This window comes from Crocodylus porosus, unplaced genomic scaffold (genome assembly GCF_001723895.1).
Source record: "Crocodylus porosus isolate Cpor-Errol unplaced genomic scaffold, CroPor_comp1, whole genome shotgun sequence".
Classification (NCBI taxonomy): Eukaryota; Metazoa; Chordata; order Crocodylia; family Crocodylidae; genus Crocodylus; species Crocodylus porosus.
Genome location: NW_017728886.1, coordinates 101,501,486 through 101,519,057, shown reverse-complemented (window position 1 = coordinate 101,519,057; position 17,572 = coordinate 101,501,486). Strand labels below are relative to the sequence as shown.

Here is a 17,572-nt window from a genome sequence, read left to right as displayed (position 1 = left end):
TTTTTTTTTTCATTTTTATTCACCATCTTACATACTTCGTGGTACCTCTAATTTTTTTTTCCCTCCAACTAAGGTGCAGTCACCTAAACTTAGGTTTGGAAAGGACCTCAAGGATCCTCTACTCCAACATCTATCTTCTCCCCCACTACAAAATGCTCTGTTCTTAAATTAACCTAAACCAGAGGTGTTCAGCCCCAGTCCATGGGCCTGAAAATTTGGTGGTGGAGGGAATGGTGGCACTACTCCCCTAATACCACATTCCTGGAGCACTGGGGAGCCCCAGGCCCTCTGCACTGGATCAGGCACCCAATCATAAGGCACATCTACATGAGATGTTATAACAGTGCAATTCTACTGCATGTTAATGCAACACAAAAAAACCATGCTAGTGCGCAATAGAAGTAGTCTACTGTGCATTAGCATCACTTAAAAATCATGTGGTAGCACAAATGCACAGTAATACCAATTATGGCATATTAAGTTAGTACCTGTGATTATAGGTACTAAATTTTATGCACCATAATTATGGCGCATTAATAAATGTGTAGGCATGCCCACAGCATACATGGCTGGGCAACTGTACTGCTGGGCCCCAGGGCTCAATTCCAATGGGGGATGCCAAGAAAGAAGAGCACCAGGTCCCTGAGGCCCGATCCCAGAGCACAAGGAAGGAAGGAGAAGGTATCAGGCTCCCCAAGGCCCAAACCTTGTGGATGAAGCTCAATCCAGCTTGTGGGCTAAATGAGTGGATACATACCACTCATTTAGCCCACAGAGCCAAAACCTTGAGCACTGATGTTTTAGACAGATGCCTACTCAATCTCTGACTGAAAAATCTCTGAGAAAAAGATTCCACAACTTCCCTGGGCCGTTTTTTCCACTTTTACTCTTCTGACCATGAGGATATTTTTCTTGACATTTCATTTACATCTGCTCCGCTGCAGTTTAAATCCATTTCTTCATACCTTGCCATCTATTACCAAGTAGAACACTTGTTCTCCTCCTCTTTATGGCAGTCTTTCAAATGTTTGAAAGACTTAATCTTGTTTACTTTAAATTTAAGATGACCTGAGAAAAACTGGGCTAAGAATTTCTTGCCCCATTTTTTATTACTTGGACTATAATCTATTTTCAAGCTTTCCCATTCAAACATGAGGACAATCAGCACTGATGTGCCAAATAATTTAGACTGGGGTCAGCAACTTATGGCCTAGGTATGGCTCCAACTCTGGCTGGGTTGGAAGCAGTCAACACTTAGAGTCAAGTTCTATTAAAGAGGCCCCCAGTTCCAAAATGTTGCTGCACCCTGATTTAGACCATCATTGACTAAGAGTTAGAAAAATATCAGTAGAACTGGTTGCTCTGAATCAGACTTCCAAGCTCTCTGTACAAGATACATTACACTTCTTCTGGCATGGAAAAAATAAGCAAGAACATCATGAACATCGGGCAGGTTTTGCCGTCAAGGACAAAACTGTATATATGACTGCGACACCAAAATGCAAAATAACACTTAACAGTTCTTTCAACCTGTCCTTGTATAACTTGTATTCCAATCTTTGCCTCATCACTCATATCTGGATCTTTTCCAGTTTCTCTATGTCCTTCTTAAAATACAATGCCTAGAATTAGACACAATACTCCAGTCGAGGCCTAAAAGGCACCAAGTAGGATGGCAAGATCACCTCCTGTCTTACAAACTGTATTTGTAATATACCTTTCTTTTCCCTCTTCTCTCAACAGCATAACATTACCTGCTTGTGTTGAGTTTGTGATCCACCATCATCCCCAGATCCAACTTGTTACTGCCTGCCCGGCCAGTTATCCCTTATTCAGTATTTGGTTGTTTCTTTTCCCCCACTAATGGTAGTAACTTATATTTGTATAATATTCTTTAGTAACCTCCCAAACTGAAGACAGGCTGACTAATCGGTAATTTACCAGGTATTCATTTCCCTCTTCTCAAAACTGGGCACTAAGCTAGATTTCATCAGTCCTCTGCAATCTTGTCTGTAATCCATGACTTCAAAAATATTACTGCTGGTGGCTCAAGTAGCACCTTCATTTGTCTGTTGCCATAACATCATGGTGTTATATTGTTCCCTTGGAGTCTCCTTAAAGCTTGAAATGTGTTAGAAAGCTGTTGAGTTCAAAACATCTCAGCAAAATCCTCAACAAAAACATAGCAAGACATTTATGCTGTATCTAGTACCATTTGGAATGCACACAGTATGTTAGAAGGACAAAATATATAAATGCTTTGGAAACTGATCACATTGAAAGGAATGGCATAATTTTTTGCAAAATAACATTTACCAAATTCTTCAGTTTGTCCCTGACCATTTATTTTTTAAAGTTTTCTTATATAACATCTAGTTTACCAGGAATATGAGGTATGCCTTTATACTCTTCTATACCTTTATTTTATTTTTGGCCATCAAAAATCTAACTAAAGCAATTATTCTGTGTAAATTTAAAATTCAGAAAAATGCCTAATTATGTGCACATGGATTAAATGTAGAGTGGCTGTGCATATATTTGTCTAAAACCTGTGGCGGATGCCTTGGGTCAATATTGACTTAGGGATTCCTAATGTATTTTTACAACATCTAATTCTGAGAGCAGTGTGTGCTGCAGAGAACATTTGGTATCAAAATAATTAATCTTATTTCTTTGCAAACAAACAGAATACAAGTCCGTTGGTAAACATTTAAACAGCTTACAGCAAACACATTCTATAAGTCATATAATTTATTATCAAGTGCTCTAGACTCCTAACTATTTAGTTAAAACAAAGATCTAGTCTACTCTGTGCTTGTATGGACCCAATACTTACTCTGCAGACTTGATATCAATATATATTCTGCATAATGCATAACTTACTCTTTCTGCATTGAGATGTGGCAGCATAAAAGAATTACATTTAAAATAAATCAGAATATTGAGATCACTTTAAATGAAAATGGTACCCCTTCTGCTTAGCCCTAACATTAAATATTAGCACTGAATGTGGAACAATATTGCTGTTCTAACATAGGGTCTCATTTTGCAACTATCTTGGGAAGAAAATTTGGAGGCATACAAAGACTTGAGCCTAAATTATCTTTTTTTAGATATAGAAAAGCATAATGATGCAAATTCATTGTTTGTACAAACAAGGCTTCACACACCTACACTACAGATACACTAATGCTTTCCATCCCTGAGCAAATCAACCAAACTCAGCCATAGTCTCCAATATCAAACCCACAGAATTTTAAACTTCGTTCAATGCCATTGTGCATTTGGGATTAATCTTTATTTCTGATATTTTCTGGGTTTGAGTCTGGTTTTATTTCCCATGAGGAACCATAATCCATTATAACAGATATGTTTGTAGTATCAGAATAGTGAATTAAAATAAGTTCTGACTGTTTTTCTCTACCAGTAAATTTTCTTGGGGTCTGTATTAGCAGTAGTATCATAGACTGTGATCTTTCACATATACTTTACTGTGTATCATTTTTTCCATCATGACAGTCACAGATTCACAGAAGTTTAGGACTGGAAGGGACCTCATGAGATCATCAGGTCCAGCCCCCCTGCTCTGGGCAGGAAAGACTGTTGGGGTCAAATAAACCCAGCAAGGTGTGCGTCCAGTCTCCTTTTGAAGATCTTCAGGGTAGATGCCTGTACCACCCACACTGGGAGTCTATTCCAGAGTCTGGTCATATGAACTGCAAAGAAGTTTTTCCCAGTCTGAAACCTTCTTCTAGGCGTTTATGACCATTGCTCCTGGTTTTCCCCTGAGGTGCTTGGGTGAATAGTTGTTCACCTAGCCCCTCATTCTCTCCCCTGATATATTTATAAGCTGACACCAAATCCCCACAAATTCTTCTCTTTTCTAGGCTGAACAGTCCCATATCTGTCAGCCTTTCCTCATATGGCTTGCTCTTCAGACCTCTAATCATACAAGTGGCTCTTCTATGGACTCTCTCAAGATTCCCCACATCCTTCTTGAAGTGTGGCACCCAGAACTGGATGCAGGACTCCAGCTGCAGCCTCACCAATGCCAAGGAGAACAGGAGAATAACTTCCTTAGTTTTGCTTGAGATGTATCAGTTGATGCATGCCAGCATATTGTTTGCTCTGCTAACTGTAGCATCACACTGGTGGCTCATGTTCATTTTATGGTCAATTATGACCCTCAAGTCCCTTTCGGACATGGTGCTAGCTAACGTAGCACCATCAAGCCTGTAGGTTTGTTGCAGATTTTTCCTCCCCTGATGGGGCACTTTACACTTCTCAGTGTTGAACAGCATCTGGTTCTGGTCTCCCATCTAACTAATCTGTCTAGGTCTGCCTGGATCACCAACCTACCCTGACACATGGCCGCACTTCCCCAGAACTTAGTGTCATTGTCGAACTTGCCCAGTGTGCTTTTCACCCCCACATCTAGATCATTGATGAAGATATTGAAAAGTACTGGTGCAAGTACCAAACCCTGAGGGACCCGACTGGCTACCTTCTGCGAGGCTGACACAGGTCTGTCTATTAGTACTCTCTGGGTATGACCCCACAGCCAGTTTCCCACCCATCTGACAGTTGAATTGGTGAGCCGATAGTCCCCTAGTTTTACCTTGAGAGCATCACAGGATACCAAGTCAAAGGCCTACCTGAAGTCCAAGTAAATGACACTGACCTCATTTCCCTTATCCAGGCAGTGAGTAACCTGGTCGTAGAAGATGAGGTTAGTCAGATATGACCTACCCACGACAAAACCATGCTGGCTGTCATTCAGAATTTTGCCTTCTACTAGCTTATTGCATATGGACTCCTTGGGAAATTTATTGAGGATTTTTCCTGGGATTAAGGGTCAGGCTGATCAGCCTGTAGTTCCTCAGGTTCTCTCCTCCCCTTCTTGAAGTTGGGCACAACACTGGCCCTCTTCCAGTCTTTTAGGACCTCTCCTGAGTAGGACAAATTCTCAAAGAGGTTTGCCAGCAGTCCTGCAATGACTTTATGATTGTCTGGTCCTTAAGTCCTATTAACATCACCTGAGCCTGCAGTCTAGTTATCTAAGCCAGTGGTTCATAACGTGCAATAGGTTATTTGGCATATACACAAACAAAATGGGAATTTATATATCTAAAATTAGATTTGAACATTCACATTAATAATCTGGGAATTTAGGTAGCCATATTTGAAAGTGAGCCCTCTCCCTGCCAGCCTCAGGCACAGCTTGGCCCAATGATACCATTTAGTCCAGACCAACACACCAAAAGACACTCAGTGTGAACTACAAGTTTATCCCCTGAGTTTCAGGGCATGAGCTGCATCAGCAAGTCAATGAGTTCAGAGAGCACACTGTGCCTGCCACACAGCCAAAGGGAGGTGCAACCTAACTCCACACACCCATCCCTGGATCTGCCTCTTGACTGGAAAGGCTGATGAACCTGTCCCTTTCACCTTTGCACGCAAAGCTTTGTAGTCACTTTTGAATTGCTCAAGCTCACAGCTGGCAGTGTCTTTAGTGCCTACATGGATAGGGTAGTAGTCAGAGACCAGATGAACCTTGACAACCTTTCCATAATATCTTGGATTCTGATGCCTAGAAGCAACAGAACTCTGGAGACAATGGGTCAGGTCGGCAGATGGATGCCTCTGTCCCAGAGGCGGACAAAATACAGCCTGCGAGCCAGATCCAGCCTGCCAAGGAATTCTATCCAGCCCCGTGGCAGGTCCACTCAGCCATGCCTGACCCAGATACAAGGGGCAGCCCAGGCCATGGTGTGTGCAGCTGATCCTGTTGTTCCCCAGGCATCCAGCGGGGCAGGGACAGCTCAGTGGCTGGACTCAGCTTCCTGGTAGCCCCTGTGGCAGCAGCTCCCTCTGTCTGGCTGCCACTGCCAGTGTCTCCACCATCCCTGCCAGCCCCAACCCCACTGCCTGGGCACCCTAGCCCATCTGCTCCACACCCACAGCCAGGAGTACTGGGCGGAGCAGGTGAGGTCTCCATGGAGACTGACCTGGAACCCCCATGGGCAGAGTGCACATGGCCAGAGGGGATGGGGCCACAGGAAGATGGGGAGTGGCATCCAGAACTGGGATGGGCAGGCGGGCCCAGGCCCTGGCCAGGATCACACGGTGGTGATGGAACAGGGCTGGAGCCCAGGGCAGAGACATGATTAATTTCCTATACATCCCTTCCCACGAATTTGGTGCTCATCGCAGGGACATACGGGGAGCAGATCACGGCTCTGCTGTGCCCAGAACCCACAAAGCTGTCCCTGCCCTCCCATCCCACTCCCTGACGCCACTCCCTGCCTGCTCAATGCCCCATCCCATCTGCCCAGCTGAGTGCACCCTACTCACAGGGGTCCCAAGCTAGTCTCCATGGAGATCCTGCCTACCCACTCTGTCTGGTATCCTCAACAGCAGGTGCAGGACAAACAGGCCCAGGGTCAAATAGGATTAACTGCACACCCCCCACACCCCCAGCAACAGCTCGCTTAAAGTTAATTTTGGAGGGCCAAAATTTGAGTCGCCCTCTAGCCCAAATAATTTCATACCCCTGCTCTATCCCCTACAGAAGGGAATAGCCAGCTGCCACATCCCTTCGCTTCCACTTGGGAGTAGTGACTTTCCTCCTCCCAGCCTCTAAGGTGGAAGAGCCTCTAAGGTGCCAAGCCTTTGCATCTGTACTTCTCAACAATCACAGCTGGGAGATGGAGCACTGTCTGTTGCCAAAGGTGACCAACTGCTGGCTTCCACAGTCCTGAGCATCCAGTTCTGCTTCTTCCTCTTTCCTTGCACTCTTCATTGGCTAAATCTCTTTCACAAACTTGGAGGTCTTTTTGTACTCTATATCAATGAAGACCTTTTGTTCAGAGATACAGCTCAGTCTAATCACTTGCTTTTTCAGTGACTTTTATATTTTTCCTGAGAGAATACACCAACAAGTACCTCTCATACCAGGTGTACTTCCCCCACTTGCTCACTAGAAGAGACATGAAGGCAACGCTCCCTGCAAAGACCAGAACCTCGGAGGAAGAACTGGAGGTCAGAACCCCACCTGAACCAAGTCCACAGAGGAGCACACACAAACAGTAACGGAAAGTAATGTCAGTGGTGTCACTTATTCTTTACATTACTAGGACTCTGGCTGGCCTATGATAACCCAGCTCCCTATTAATGTGCATTAACGACTCAGCAACTCTTCATAGCTCACTGCCCCCATACAGCACTGTAATATGGCAACAAGATCCAATTTCACAAAGCTCAAACCCTCACCCTAAAGCAATCAAGGTTTCTTTCTCTTCTCCCCAAAACCAATTCCACTCAAACTCTCCTGCTAGCCTGTGTGGCTGTTGGCTCTCAGTGTCACCAACTCCTTCTGTTGCTGGGATTCAACACGGTACACAGCATATAATTTACTTTGTACATGCCTTGACTAGGTTTATGACCAATAAACCATATAGCTGAACAGAGTTGCTCTTTCTGAAGTTACAAGGAGTCAAAGCAGTGACAACACTTGCTTCTGAAGCCATGTTTTGGGGCTAGGGATGTAAACATCGATTTAAAAAATATCAATTTAACTTGTAATTGCAATGGTTAAACTATTAATCTGTATGGCAACCCCTGGCCTGGCCCACTTGGGGACATCTTTTTCAATTTTTAATTTTCAGGATTGGGCCCCTTGCCGCTTGTGGCCTCTGACTTCCACACTCCCCAGAGAGGAAGCTGAGCTGCTTTCTTTGTGGACAGAACAGCTGGTGGGAGAGAGCAGGGAAAAAGGGGGCTAGTAATTAATAGCTAGACTCCATTGACCTTGGTGCAGCCTCTTGCAGCCTCCCTGCTGTGAGCAGCAGGGGCCTGCCTGGAGCCCAGGCTGTAGAGGTGTGTGAAACAGGCCATATTCTATTCAGATTTAGCCCGAATCAGGGACAGTGATTCAATTAGTTGATTTGGATCGCTGTCCCAATTCGATTCGTCTGAACCTGAAAATTCGATGCTGATTTGGAGAATCAGAGATTCAGCCATACACACAGCTTTAAATGTTTTTTCTACATACCTCGAGGTACCAGGCATGCCTCATGAATGCTGTGATGCTGCAGTGGATAAAGCATCCCACAGGAGTGCGAGGGTCCCTCGCGTGCTCAGCGGCAAACCCAGAAGTGGACCAGAAGTACTTCTGATCCAGTTCCAGGTCCACTGCTTAGAGTGCTGGGGACCCCCCTGTGGGATACTCTATCCACCCCAGCATCTCAGCATTCACAAGCCTCCTGGTACCTTGAGGTACGTAGAAAAAAAAACACTTAAAGCTGTATCTATATCTGATTAAAGAGTCTCTTGATTCGATTTGGATTCAGAGATTCAGCCACCGAATCAGGCCAAATCAAATCAGCAACCGAAGCATCACACAGCCCTACCAGGCTGCTCATGGCAAGTGGCAGGGAAGCTGCAAACATCAGCATCAAGGTCCATCGAGCCTACTTCTCCTCCTCCTCACTCCTCCCTCCCATGCTGCCTTCTGGTTCCTGCGTGGCTTCCCTCTCACCCTTTCCCTGCCAGATTGCACCCACACTAAATGATAACCAGTAAGTTATAACCAGTTATCATTGGGCTTATCAGTTAAATGATTAATTGCTTAACTATTCACATCCCTACCTGGGACACCCCCTATTTTAAAATGACAGATACCTGTCACATACCAACCCCTATCAAAATCCCCCATCTCAGTGAGCAACAGATAAATTATTTAGCTCCATTAAATTCATGCAGCTTCTGTAGCATTCTTACCTGAACAGTACGTCCTGCATTGATGTGCTCTTCATGTAATCTGTCCCATAGTTTGCATCGCTGATACTAAACAATAAACAAGAGAAAAATAAAATGGTCCGCAACATTTCCTTTACTGTAGGTTGGCTATGCAAAGAAAAGAAATTTCAACACTAAATAACCACTCTAAACTTCCAAAGTTTTTTTTCTATTTTAAAGGCATTATTGCTATAAGTGGACCACACTCATTCCTAGTACAAGACTAAATAAATGGAGCAACATGCAGGATCAATTTGGCCCAAAATATTTCCACTTAACCTAAAATTAAGCAGACACTTACTATTACTACAAAGCAAAAGATCAATTTAAGAAGCTCTGGAACAATGACACTAATGGATAACAGATAACAGATAGCAACAAAGGTAGGAAAGATATTGAAGATACTGTCCAATATGAGAAAATGAGCTACCAGATACTACTGTACTTATAAAGAGAATTGTTTTCCCTTCAAGAAACAGTTCCCCCATGTAATACTTTAAACACACACAGGACCTCATCGTGCAAAGAGAATCATATGCACTCCTCAAGTGCATGAAATCCCACTAAATTCAGGGGGATCCATCTGTGCAGCACTTTATATAGAATTTGGGCCATGGCAATTATTCAAATAAGAAAACCTTGGATTAAAAAAAGCATCACATTTAAAGCTTTTCATCAAGTTCAACAATCAATCCCAGTTACTGTTAGTTCATAAAAAGATACCAGAGATGATTGGATCCCAAAAGTAAATCTCTCAACTAAAACGCCTTTTACCAGGACACAATACAAACTTCAGTATATGCTCTGAAACAATCAAGGAATACATTAAAACAAACAAGAGAAAACGTTAGATTGCATATTAACATTGTCTTTAATAATTTAAGTGATGGCAAAAACACCTAGCAAAAACATTAAGAAAACGACAGTTGCCCTTTTGCGTAAAATGTAATTATTTCAGTTTCTTACTACATCTTTTCTCAATCACCCCTTTATATATTTATTAACATGTTTTTAAATTGTGAAGACCAGCACTGCTTACAGAATTCCAAGACGTGGCATACATATACACTAAGTGATAGTGTGTCTCAGAAGGGATGCTCCTAAGCATGCCCAGCCCACCTATTCCCCCTTGCAAACTCTAGAACAGTGGTTCTTCACCTTTTATGGAGGAGTACCCTGAATATAACTTTTGTGAACTGGAAAGCCCCCAGTTCAAAAACTAATTTATTATAGGGCTTACCTCCTTGCATAGAAGCCAGACCCTGGGGCCAGGGGAATGGGAAGGCAAGGACTGAGCCTAGGCCTGAACTTATCCGATGAATCAGTGATGATTTCCTTAAACCTTTTGGCACCCTTTAAAGGATCATGTGGCACCCCTGGGTGTCCTGGCACCCTGCTTGAGAATTGCTGCTCTAGAAATATGATAGTAAGGCCGCTCCAAGAGCATCCCTAGTAGTTGCTCTCAAGACTCAAGTCTCCTGTTGCTCAGAGGTATCCCTGCTTGGGTGTATTGCTCTGCAGTGTAAACAGATTCTGTTTTTCCACTCCTACCTATAAGGGATTTGGAATTATTTTTCATTTTCAGAGAATATGGTTCCTTCATGTTAGGATTTTGGGTAATACTAGGAAAAAAGGGTAGGTTAGAAGTCCACTGTATAAAGTTAGAAAGCTTTTTTAAAAAAACAAAAATGAATATTAGTAATACCTGCTTAACTTGTGCCAAAATATTAATGCCATCATATTTTAACAATGAGATAAGGAACTGAACCATAATTCAAAATCATTTAGCTCCAACCATTACAGAAACAATGACAAAGCTGATCTATACAGTATCTTCTCAAATAAACAAACAATCTGTTTTCAATTGACTCTAAGAAAGTGATACAGGACCATCACTCCAATGTGTATTATACCATTAAAAAAGTTCCCAAATTTACAAGTTTGCCTGAATCACTCAGAAAGCATCTGTTGTTCTTTATAATTTCTTTTTAAAGAATTTTTAGGGTGCACTACTCTGTTCTGTTCAACCCAAGGGCTACTATGCTGACATCATGATTTGTCAAATGCCAGTGATGCTCCACAAAAATGCTTTGAAAAGACCCAGTGGCTAATCTTCCCAGAACCACGATGCCTCCTCACACCCCTTCCAGATTATCCTTCAAGCTCCTTCAAAATAGTCTTTATTCCTGGACTCCTAAACCACATGTGGAGGATGTGACCATCATCCCTGTCACTAATAAACTCCATTACTAATAACCCATTTTGACCCTTAATACTCTCATGCCTCCTATTTGTCCTGACCCACGCACTTCTAAAAATTCTACTTGGATAACCATATTCTGGATCTGCCCTCCAAGTGCACTCACCCTCCAGAGGGTGTGCTGAAATTCCCCCAGATTCCTTCTGCAGCATGCAGTAGGCTACTTGTGCCCACATGTCGGTGCTACACACAGACACCAAGTGTTCTGTGACAGGTCTACTCAGTCCTCCAAGCATCCCACACTGTGTAGCTCCTCCCTGATCTAAAAATTCTACCACAAAAGCCTAGCTCAGTATCTTACAAGAAATCTAAATCTGAATGAGAATTTGTATCTAATTCTCTATCCTGTGCCATTGCCACAAAAGCATCTCTCTCAACACATCGCTAGAGTGGGTGCATCTTCATGGCACAATGCAGTACCATACAGAGATACCCAAGCTAGGAGAGTAGGAGCTACCTTAGGTATTAGCACTAGAGCAGTAATGTGAGCTTGGAGCTCCATCAGGGTAAAGTAACCCTTCTTTTCATTCTAATTGGCCTATGTGCAGTGCTGCACTACACTGCTTCCACCACCTAAGCTAGCTCCAGTATTTCTTCACAGCACCACACTGTGCCATGCAGACGTGTCACACTCAATTTTTCCCAGCGACATCACAAAAGCTTTGTTGGTGTTACTGAGACTAAGAAATGTATAAGTTTTTAAAATTAAATACTGATAAAACTTGCATGTTGATGTAAAAGGGCATCGTATGCAAACAGTATCTTTTAGAAAACTTAAACTTTAAAGAAAACCTAAAAAGGAAAAAAGACTATAGAGTACTAATTCTTTGGGAAGTGCTTCCTGGTCTTTAACAAGCTCATAACATAGCGTCCCAGAAAAGAGAACTCAAAAGATTATCATAATCTTTGAGAAGTAAAGCTTTGAAAGTGCATTTATGGTAGACACTTATTCTAAAAGGTGGCCTCAAGTATACATTTCATTATACACTGATTTCATATGATCTTTAAACAAGTGATTAGGGTAGATTAATTGTCTGGAACTCTTTCTTGAATCTAAAATTTAAATCAACATTCATGAAATGAAGTCAGAGATATTTGTTTCATCATATGTAAATAATGTTGCTACTCTAAGCAATTTGGCATAATAAGTGATTTTTGCTTAAAATTAGTTGACAAAATAAATAAGACTAAATTCTACAAAATTATTATTTATGCATATTAGGTTTACATGTTTAAAAGGTAATTCTATATGAAGCATTTAACAGAAAACAGTTTAATTGCTAGGTGCTGACAGCTTACAAAAACCAGTTTGTGCTATAATTTTGACTAAAAAATTAATTTTCAAGATGATATATACATAACATTTTAAAGATTAGAGAGACATTTCATTCAATGGATCAGTATTCTGACGAACTATAAAAACGTAACTCGATTTCTAATTTGGAGGTATCTGAACTCCTATCAACTCGTAAAGTATCTACTTATCTTCAGTAAAAAATCCAGAATATGTTTCAAAGCACAATAAATCTTTTCATAAACAGAAGAGTCAATGCTTAAGCATATTAATGGGTTTGAACAGACATTATACAAACCATGTCAAGACTGTACAAAGGTTCAGGTCCCTCCCAACTAAACCCCTTTCATAATGAGCAGCAATTGACTCCAGAGCTAGACATTTCAGCATGCCACTTGACCGCAACTCCCAGGGGTTTCTGAAGACAGCCAAATGGTAACAACGGAGTTTATGGGCAAGTTTAGGCTTCTGTTTAGGCCAGGGGTGGGCAAAATGCAGCTTGTGGGCCAGATGTGGCCTGTCAGGCCATTCTATCTGGCCTGCGGGGCCCCTAAAAATTGATAAAATTAATATTTATCTGTCCCTGGCTGTCTGTCACGCAGCCCTCGATGGCTTGCCAAAACTCAGTAAGCAACTCTCTGCCCAAAATAATTGCCCGCCCCTGGTTTAAGCCATTGCAGGTCTGGTCAGTTCAACCTCAGGAGGGCCAGTTAGTTTCACAGGCATTGTCTTCCCAGTAGGAACAGACCACGGACACCTGCCATCTTCTTACCTTTCACTTTCTAACAGCAGAGAATCTTCTACTTGGCCATGCTTGCCATACTGCTAGAGTATGTCTGCCAGCTGGAATGCCACAGCATAGCAACTCAAAGCTCTGTGACTCTGGCACTTGACAAGGTGCCTCCTCAAGCTGCACTACATGCCCTGTGTGTCCAAGAGCTACATGCCACAGAAGAAAGAAATAACAGACTTTACTGAGGAAAAGTCTTCTCTGGGACCACCTTAGAACCCCCATGCCTCTTAATGGCCCAGGAGAAGTCTCCAGCGTGGTCCCCATTGTCCATCCCCACAAGAAAGAACATGGCATGTCCCACTTTAAATTCCCCTGAGGACAGATGAGTCAGATGGGATAGTTACTGACACTTTGCTTTGCTAGCACTAGGGAAGGGAAGGATATTTAGTGCCACTAGGGAAGGGAAGGATATTTAGTGTTAGCTTGCTTTGCTAGTACTCCACAATCCTAATGGCCCTGGAGATGGTAGCATCCAACTGCAAGGTCCCTGCATGCCCCATGGGCTGCCTACGACTACTCCTAGCCTTCCCTGGACTAATATAGGGGACCACATTCCCAAGGCTGTGCTCTACCAGATACCAAGGACCTGGTACATGACATTTATGAGTCCAGGGAAGGAGTAAGTGATGCTGCCATAACACTGGTGTCCTGGCCCTCACCCATAACGGTCATAAAGGGCTGTGGTTGAGTAGGAAGGTCACACCTCATTGTTAGAGAGATAGCTTTTATTGAACAAGCAGTTCAATGGAACTCATTTATAACAAATACAGGCAACCCCTGCTTAGTGCTCTTAATTGGTTCCCGAAAAACCAAGCATTAAGCTGAAGAGCGCTAAGCGAAAACAATTTTCCCATAAGAATTAATGTAAATATATTTCATTACCAGGACACCCAGCGGCAGCAACATGAGCACCTCGTAGTTCGGGGACAGCTCAGCTGGCACTGTGCTGTTGCCACCCACCCAAGCCCAGGCCACAGAGGTGGTACCAGAGTGGTCAGTTACAGCATTGGGAAGGGGAGAGTGTGGGGAGAAAGCAGGGAGGAGCTACATAGTGTGGGATGCCTGGAATACTGAGCAGACCCGTCACAGAACACTTGGGGTCTGTATGCAACACTGACATGTTTCACAGTGAACCAGTTCAAAAGTGTACTTAATTTTCTGGGTACACTTCTGAACCATTCCAGGTGATTTCAAACTGGTTTAACAAACTTGTATGTCTGTCTTCCTTCAGTTTAAACTGGTTTAAGGGCTTCTCTACATATGAAGGTAAAGGTGTGATTGTATGGATCATGCATCAGATCCTATCACACTTCCTGCTATGCCACACATACATGGCAGGAAGTGTGACTGTGAGATTCCAAATTAGTGTTAGCGTTAGCTCTGCTGGTGCAGAGGGAACCTGGGCATGTAGAAACTCCTCCTGCACAGGCATACAGAAACTCCTGTGGCTGAGAGCCTCCTCAGCTGACAGGGCTCCCAGGCACAGAAGGTGTCCCTGCAGCTGTGAGATTTCAGCTGATGTGGGCTTTCAGCCATGGGGATGCTCAATGCTTCAGCTGCAGTCTCCCAGCTATAAGGGGTACATGGCACATCCACATGGCTGGGAGTCCTGACAGCTGATGGGGCTTCCAGCCACGTGGGACTGGAAGCTAGCATAAGCTCAGAGCTCCCAGCCACAGGGGCCCCTCTGGTCACATATTCAATTAATGGCATGATAGGAAGCATCTATAAAGTTATTACACATATCTTGGGGAATAACTTTAGCTTATTCCTCTTTTTATCACATATTAGTTGATTACATGTGTGACCAGGTATCCACTTAAGGTGTGATTAACTGGTTAATTGTGCCTGAAGTGTAACATGTAGATGCGGTTACATGTTACCTGTGTCCATACACACAGATACAACCTCAGGCAGAGACAGATCCAGAGAGGGTACAGTGAAGTGGCTCTACTCCCATTTTGAATTGGACTGCACTGTAGAAGCCTCTGGGGACTAGGGGTGCACTGACAGATTTTTTGGGCTAATACCAATGGCCAATATTTAACGAACCATATTGGCCGATATACAGATTCGGTTAGTAAGTCTGTCATGGGGGAAGTGGCAAGGGGGGGAAGGAAGGGGCATGGAGGGGCAGACCAAGGTCCCTGTAGTGAAGGGAGGGAGTGGGGCTGGATCAGGACCAGGGGCTGCACAGCCAGGGCAGGGTGGAGCACAGGATGGAGCACGGGACAGATCCATGAGAGACTCATCCAGGGGGGCAAGGGAGAGGTGGCTCCTGCCACTGTACACACCCCGGGAGGGCATGGGGGGCATGTGCCCCCAGATCTGTGTGTGGGGTGAGGCCAGGCTGCCACTGTGGGCTGGGGCTGGAGCAGCACTGGGAGAGGGGGCCAAGCCAGGCTGAGCTCAGGGTGGATGGCAGCAGTGCTGGGAGGACTACTGGGGGGAGGGGGCTTCAGCCACCCCAAAATTTGCTGTAGTTCCCCAACCCCCCTCCCAGCTGTGCCGTCGCCCTCCCCAAGCACACCCCTGGCCCAACCCACCCACTGGGCCCAGCACTGTCCCCAGCCCACAGCAGCAGCTCACCCCATGCACAAATCTAGGAGTTCATGCCCCTCATACCCTCCTGGGGTGAGTGCAGTGGTGGGAGCCACCACCCCCTCCCCGTGACCCCCAAACGAGCTGCTCATGGCTCCGTCCCATGCTCTGGCTGGGCAGCACCTGCCCCTTCTCTAGCCACAGTCCCAGCCCCAGTCCCACTCCCTCCCTTACCACTGGGGTCTCGTTCTGCGCCCCCCACACCCTTCCCTCAGACTCACCAGCTGTACCCAACTGCTCTCCACTCTGCTGGGCTGTGCACCTGGCTACCTGCATGCTGCACTGCAGCTGCGTGCATACATGGGACATTTATCAGCCACATCAGTCAAAAAAAGCTGACTGCTGATACTGTCAATTTTCCTTGTATTGGTGCCGATCCAATATGGGACCTATGTATCAGTGCAATCCTACTGGGGACTTTTTAAAATTCCTAAAGCAGGTGAAAAATACTCTCTCCCTTCCCCTTCCTTCCCAAAGAAATGCCCCTTCCCCACTTCTTTGTTCCCCTCCTGCCTTTCCGTGCTGTCCCAAGGGTGGAGAACCAGAGCCATTCCTGCCTGCTGCACAGCAGCTGGGCTCAGCTGGGGATTGGAGTTTCCCCTTCTAGACAGGGTGGGGGGGGAACTACAGTCACCCTGTTGTTTCTGTTGCCTTCCCAGCTAAGCCCAGCCCCCACTCAGCCCCGATGACTCTGAAACTTCCCTGTTCCCAACCATGGAGAATGCAACAGGGGACAGGCAGGAGATTTGCGGGGGGGGGAGGGAGCGCCTCTGAGCAGGAAGTGGTACGGAGTATTTTCACCTGCTTTAGGACTTTAAAAACTCCCCAGAGGTCCCTGAAACCTGGTCTCTTGCACCGGTGTGGCAGAGAAGGCTGGGAGCAAGGGTTTCATCGGCTTCTGTAGAGTGGGATGCTGTTCTCACACTTCCCTGTGGAAAATCCTGGATCTGCCCCTGACCTCAGGTATATGATATTTTATCATCTGTAAACTGAAAACTGAAAGCCAGGTACTAAGGAAGGGAAGGATATAGTCAAAGTATTTTACATTCCAACTTGTTTATTTTTATTAAGATGTAATAAAATGATAAGTTGACTAATCCCCTGCTTAATCAAAGTAATTTGGGTATTTTAAACAAGTCTAGTAAATCATTTCATGTGACTGATGTGTTTTCATGTTTGATAGTTATCATTCAGATAACACAAAAATTCTGCTTCAAGTAGTCCTTGCAAAGTACTTGTTTAGGGAGAACATCTGGTTAATTCATAACTTTCTTAATTTGGACTAACTAAACTTATTAGCTAAATTAAATCCAAAAATAATTAAAGCATAGGTTTCTCTCTACAACAAAAAAAGAATATCCTTATATAGAGAAAAATACCGTAGCACGTTGGGGTCTCAGCCATGACCCCCCCCGGTAGCTCTACAACCAAGCCCCGCTCTACCTCTAGGGTGCCTTGCCTTCTGTCTTTCCTACCATGCCTTTATGTACTAATAGGATTAAAAGGGAGGATTGCCCATGGGCCTTAGCATGAGCCCCAGTCCTGCTGAATTGCCAGTGGGGGTCCCTAACACCCTACCGATCTCAGCTACCCTACTCCCAGGCACCTCACTGGGAATCACTACTCCCAGGCTCCTGACAGGGCCTCTCTTAACTGTGCCGCTGCAGGGCACCTATAGCCTTAAGGGGTAATTGCCTGACTCCATTGCTCCCCTACACGTGCCGCTCACATAGGTTCTTGGCCAGAATGCAGGACCTCCATCTAACCCAGGAGGTGCACAGCCCCACCAGGGGGGACGCCTTGTTGGACCTAGTGCTGGCCACAA

The 17,572-nt window shown here is 44.5% G+C and overlaps 1 protein-coding gene across 2 annotated transcripts in view; it reads right to left on the bottom strand.

Moving 5' to 3' along the window:
* The window catches only part of STX17 (syntaxin 17), a 69,224-nt gene that overhangs the window by 32,581 nt on the left and 19,071 nt on the right, over nucleotides 1–17,572 (bottom strand). For both annotated transcript variants that reach the window (XM_019539855.1, XM_019539845.1), the window contains exon 4: nucleotides 8,782–8,847. In XM_019539855.1, the coding sequence (XP_019395400.1) occupies nucleotides 8,782–8,847 (66 nt within the window). The remainder of the gene's footprint in view (nucleotides 1–8,781; nucleotides 8,848–17,572) is intronic.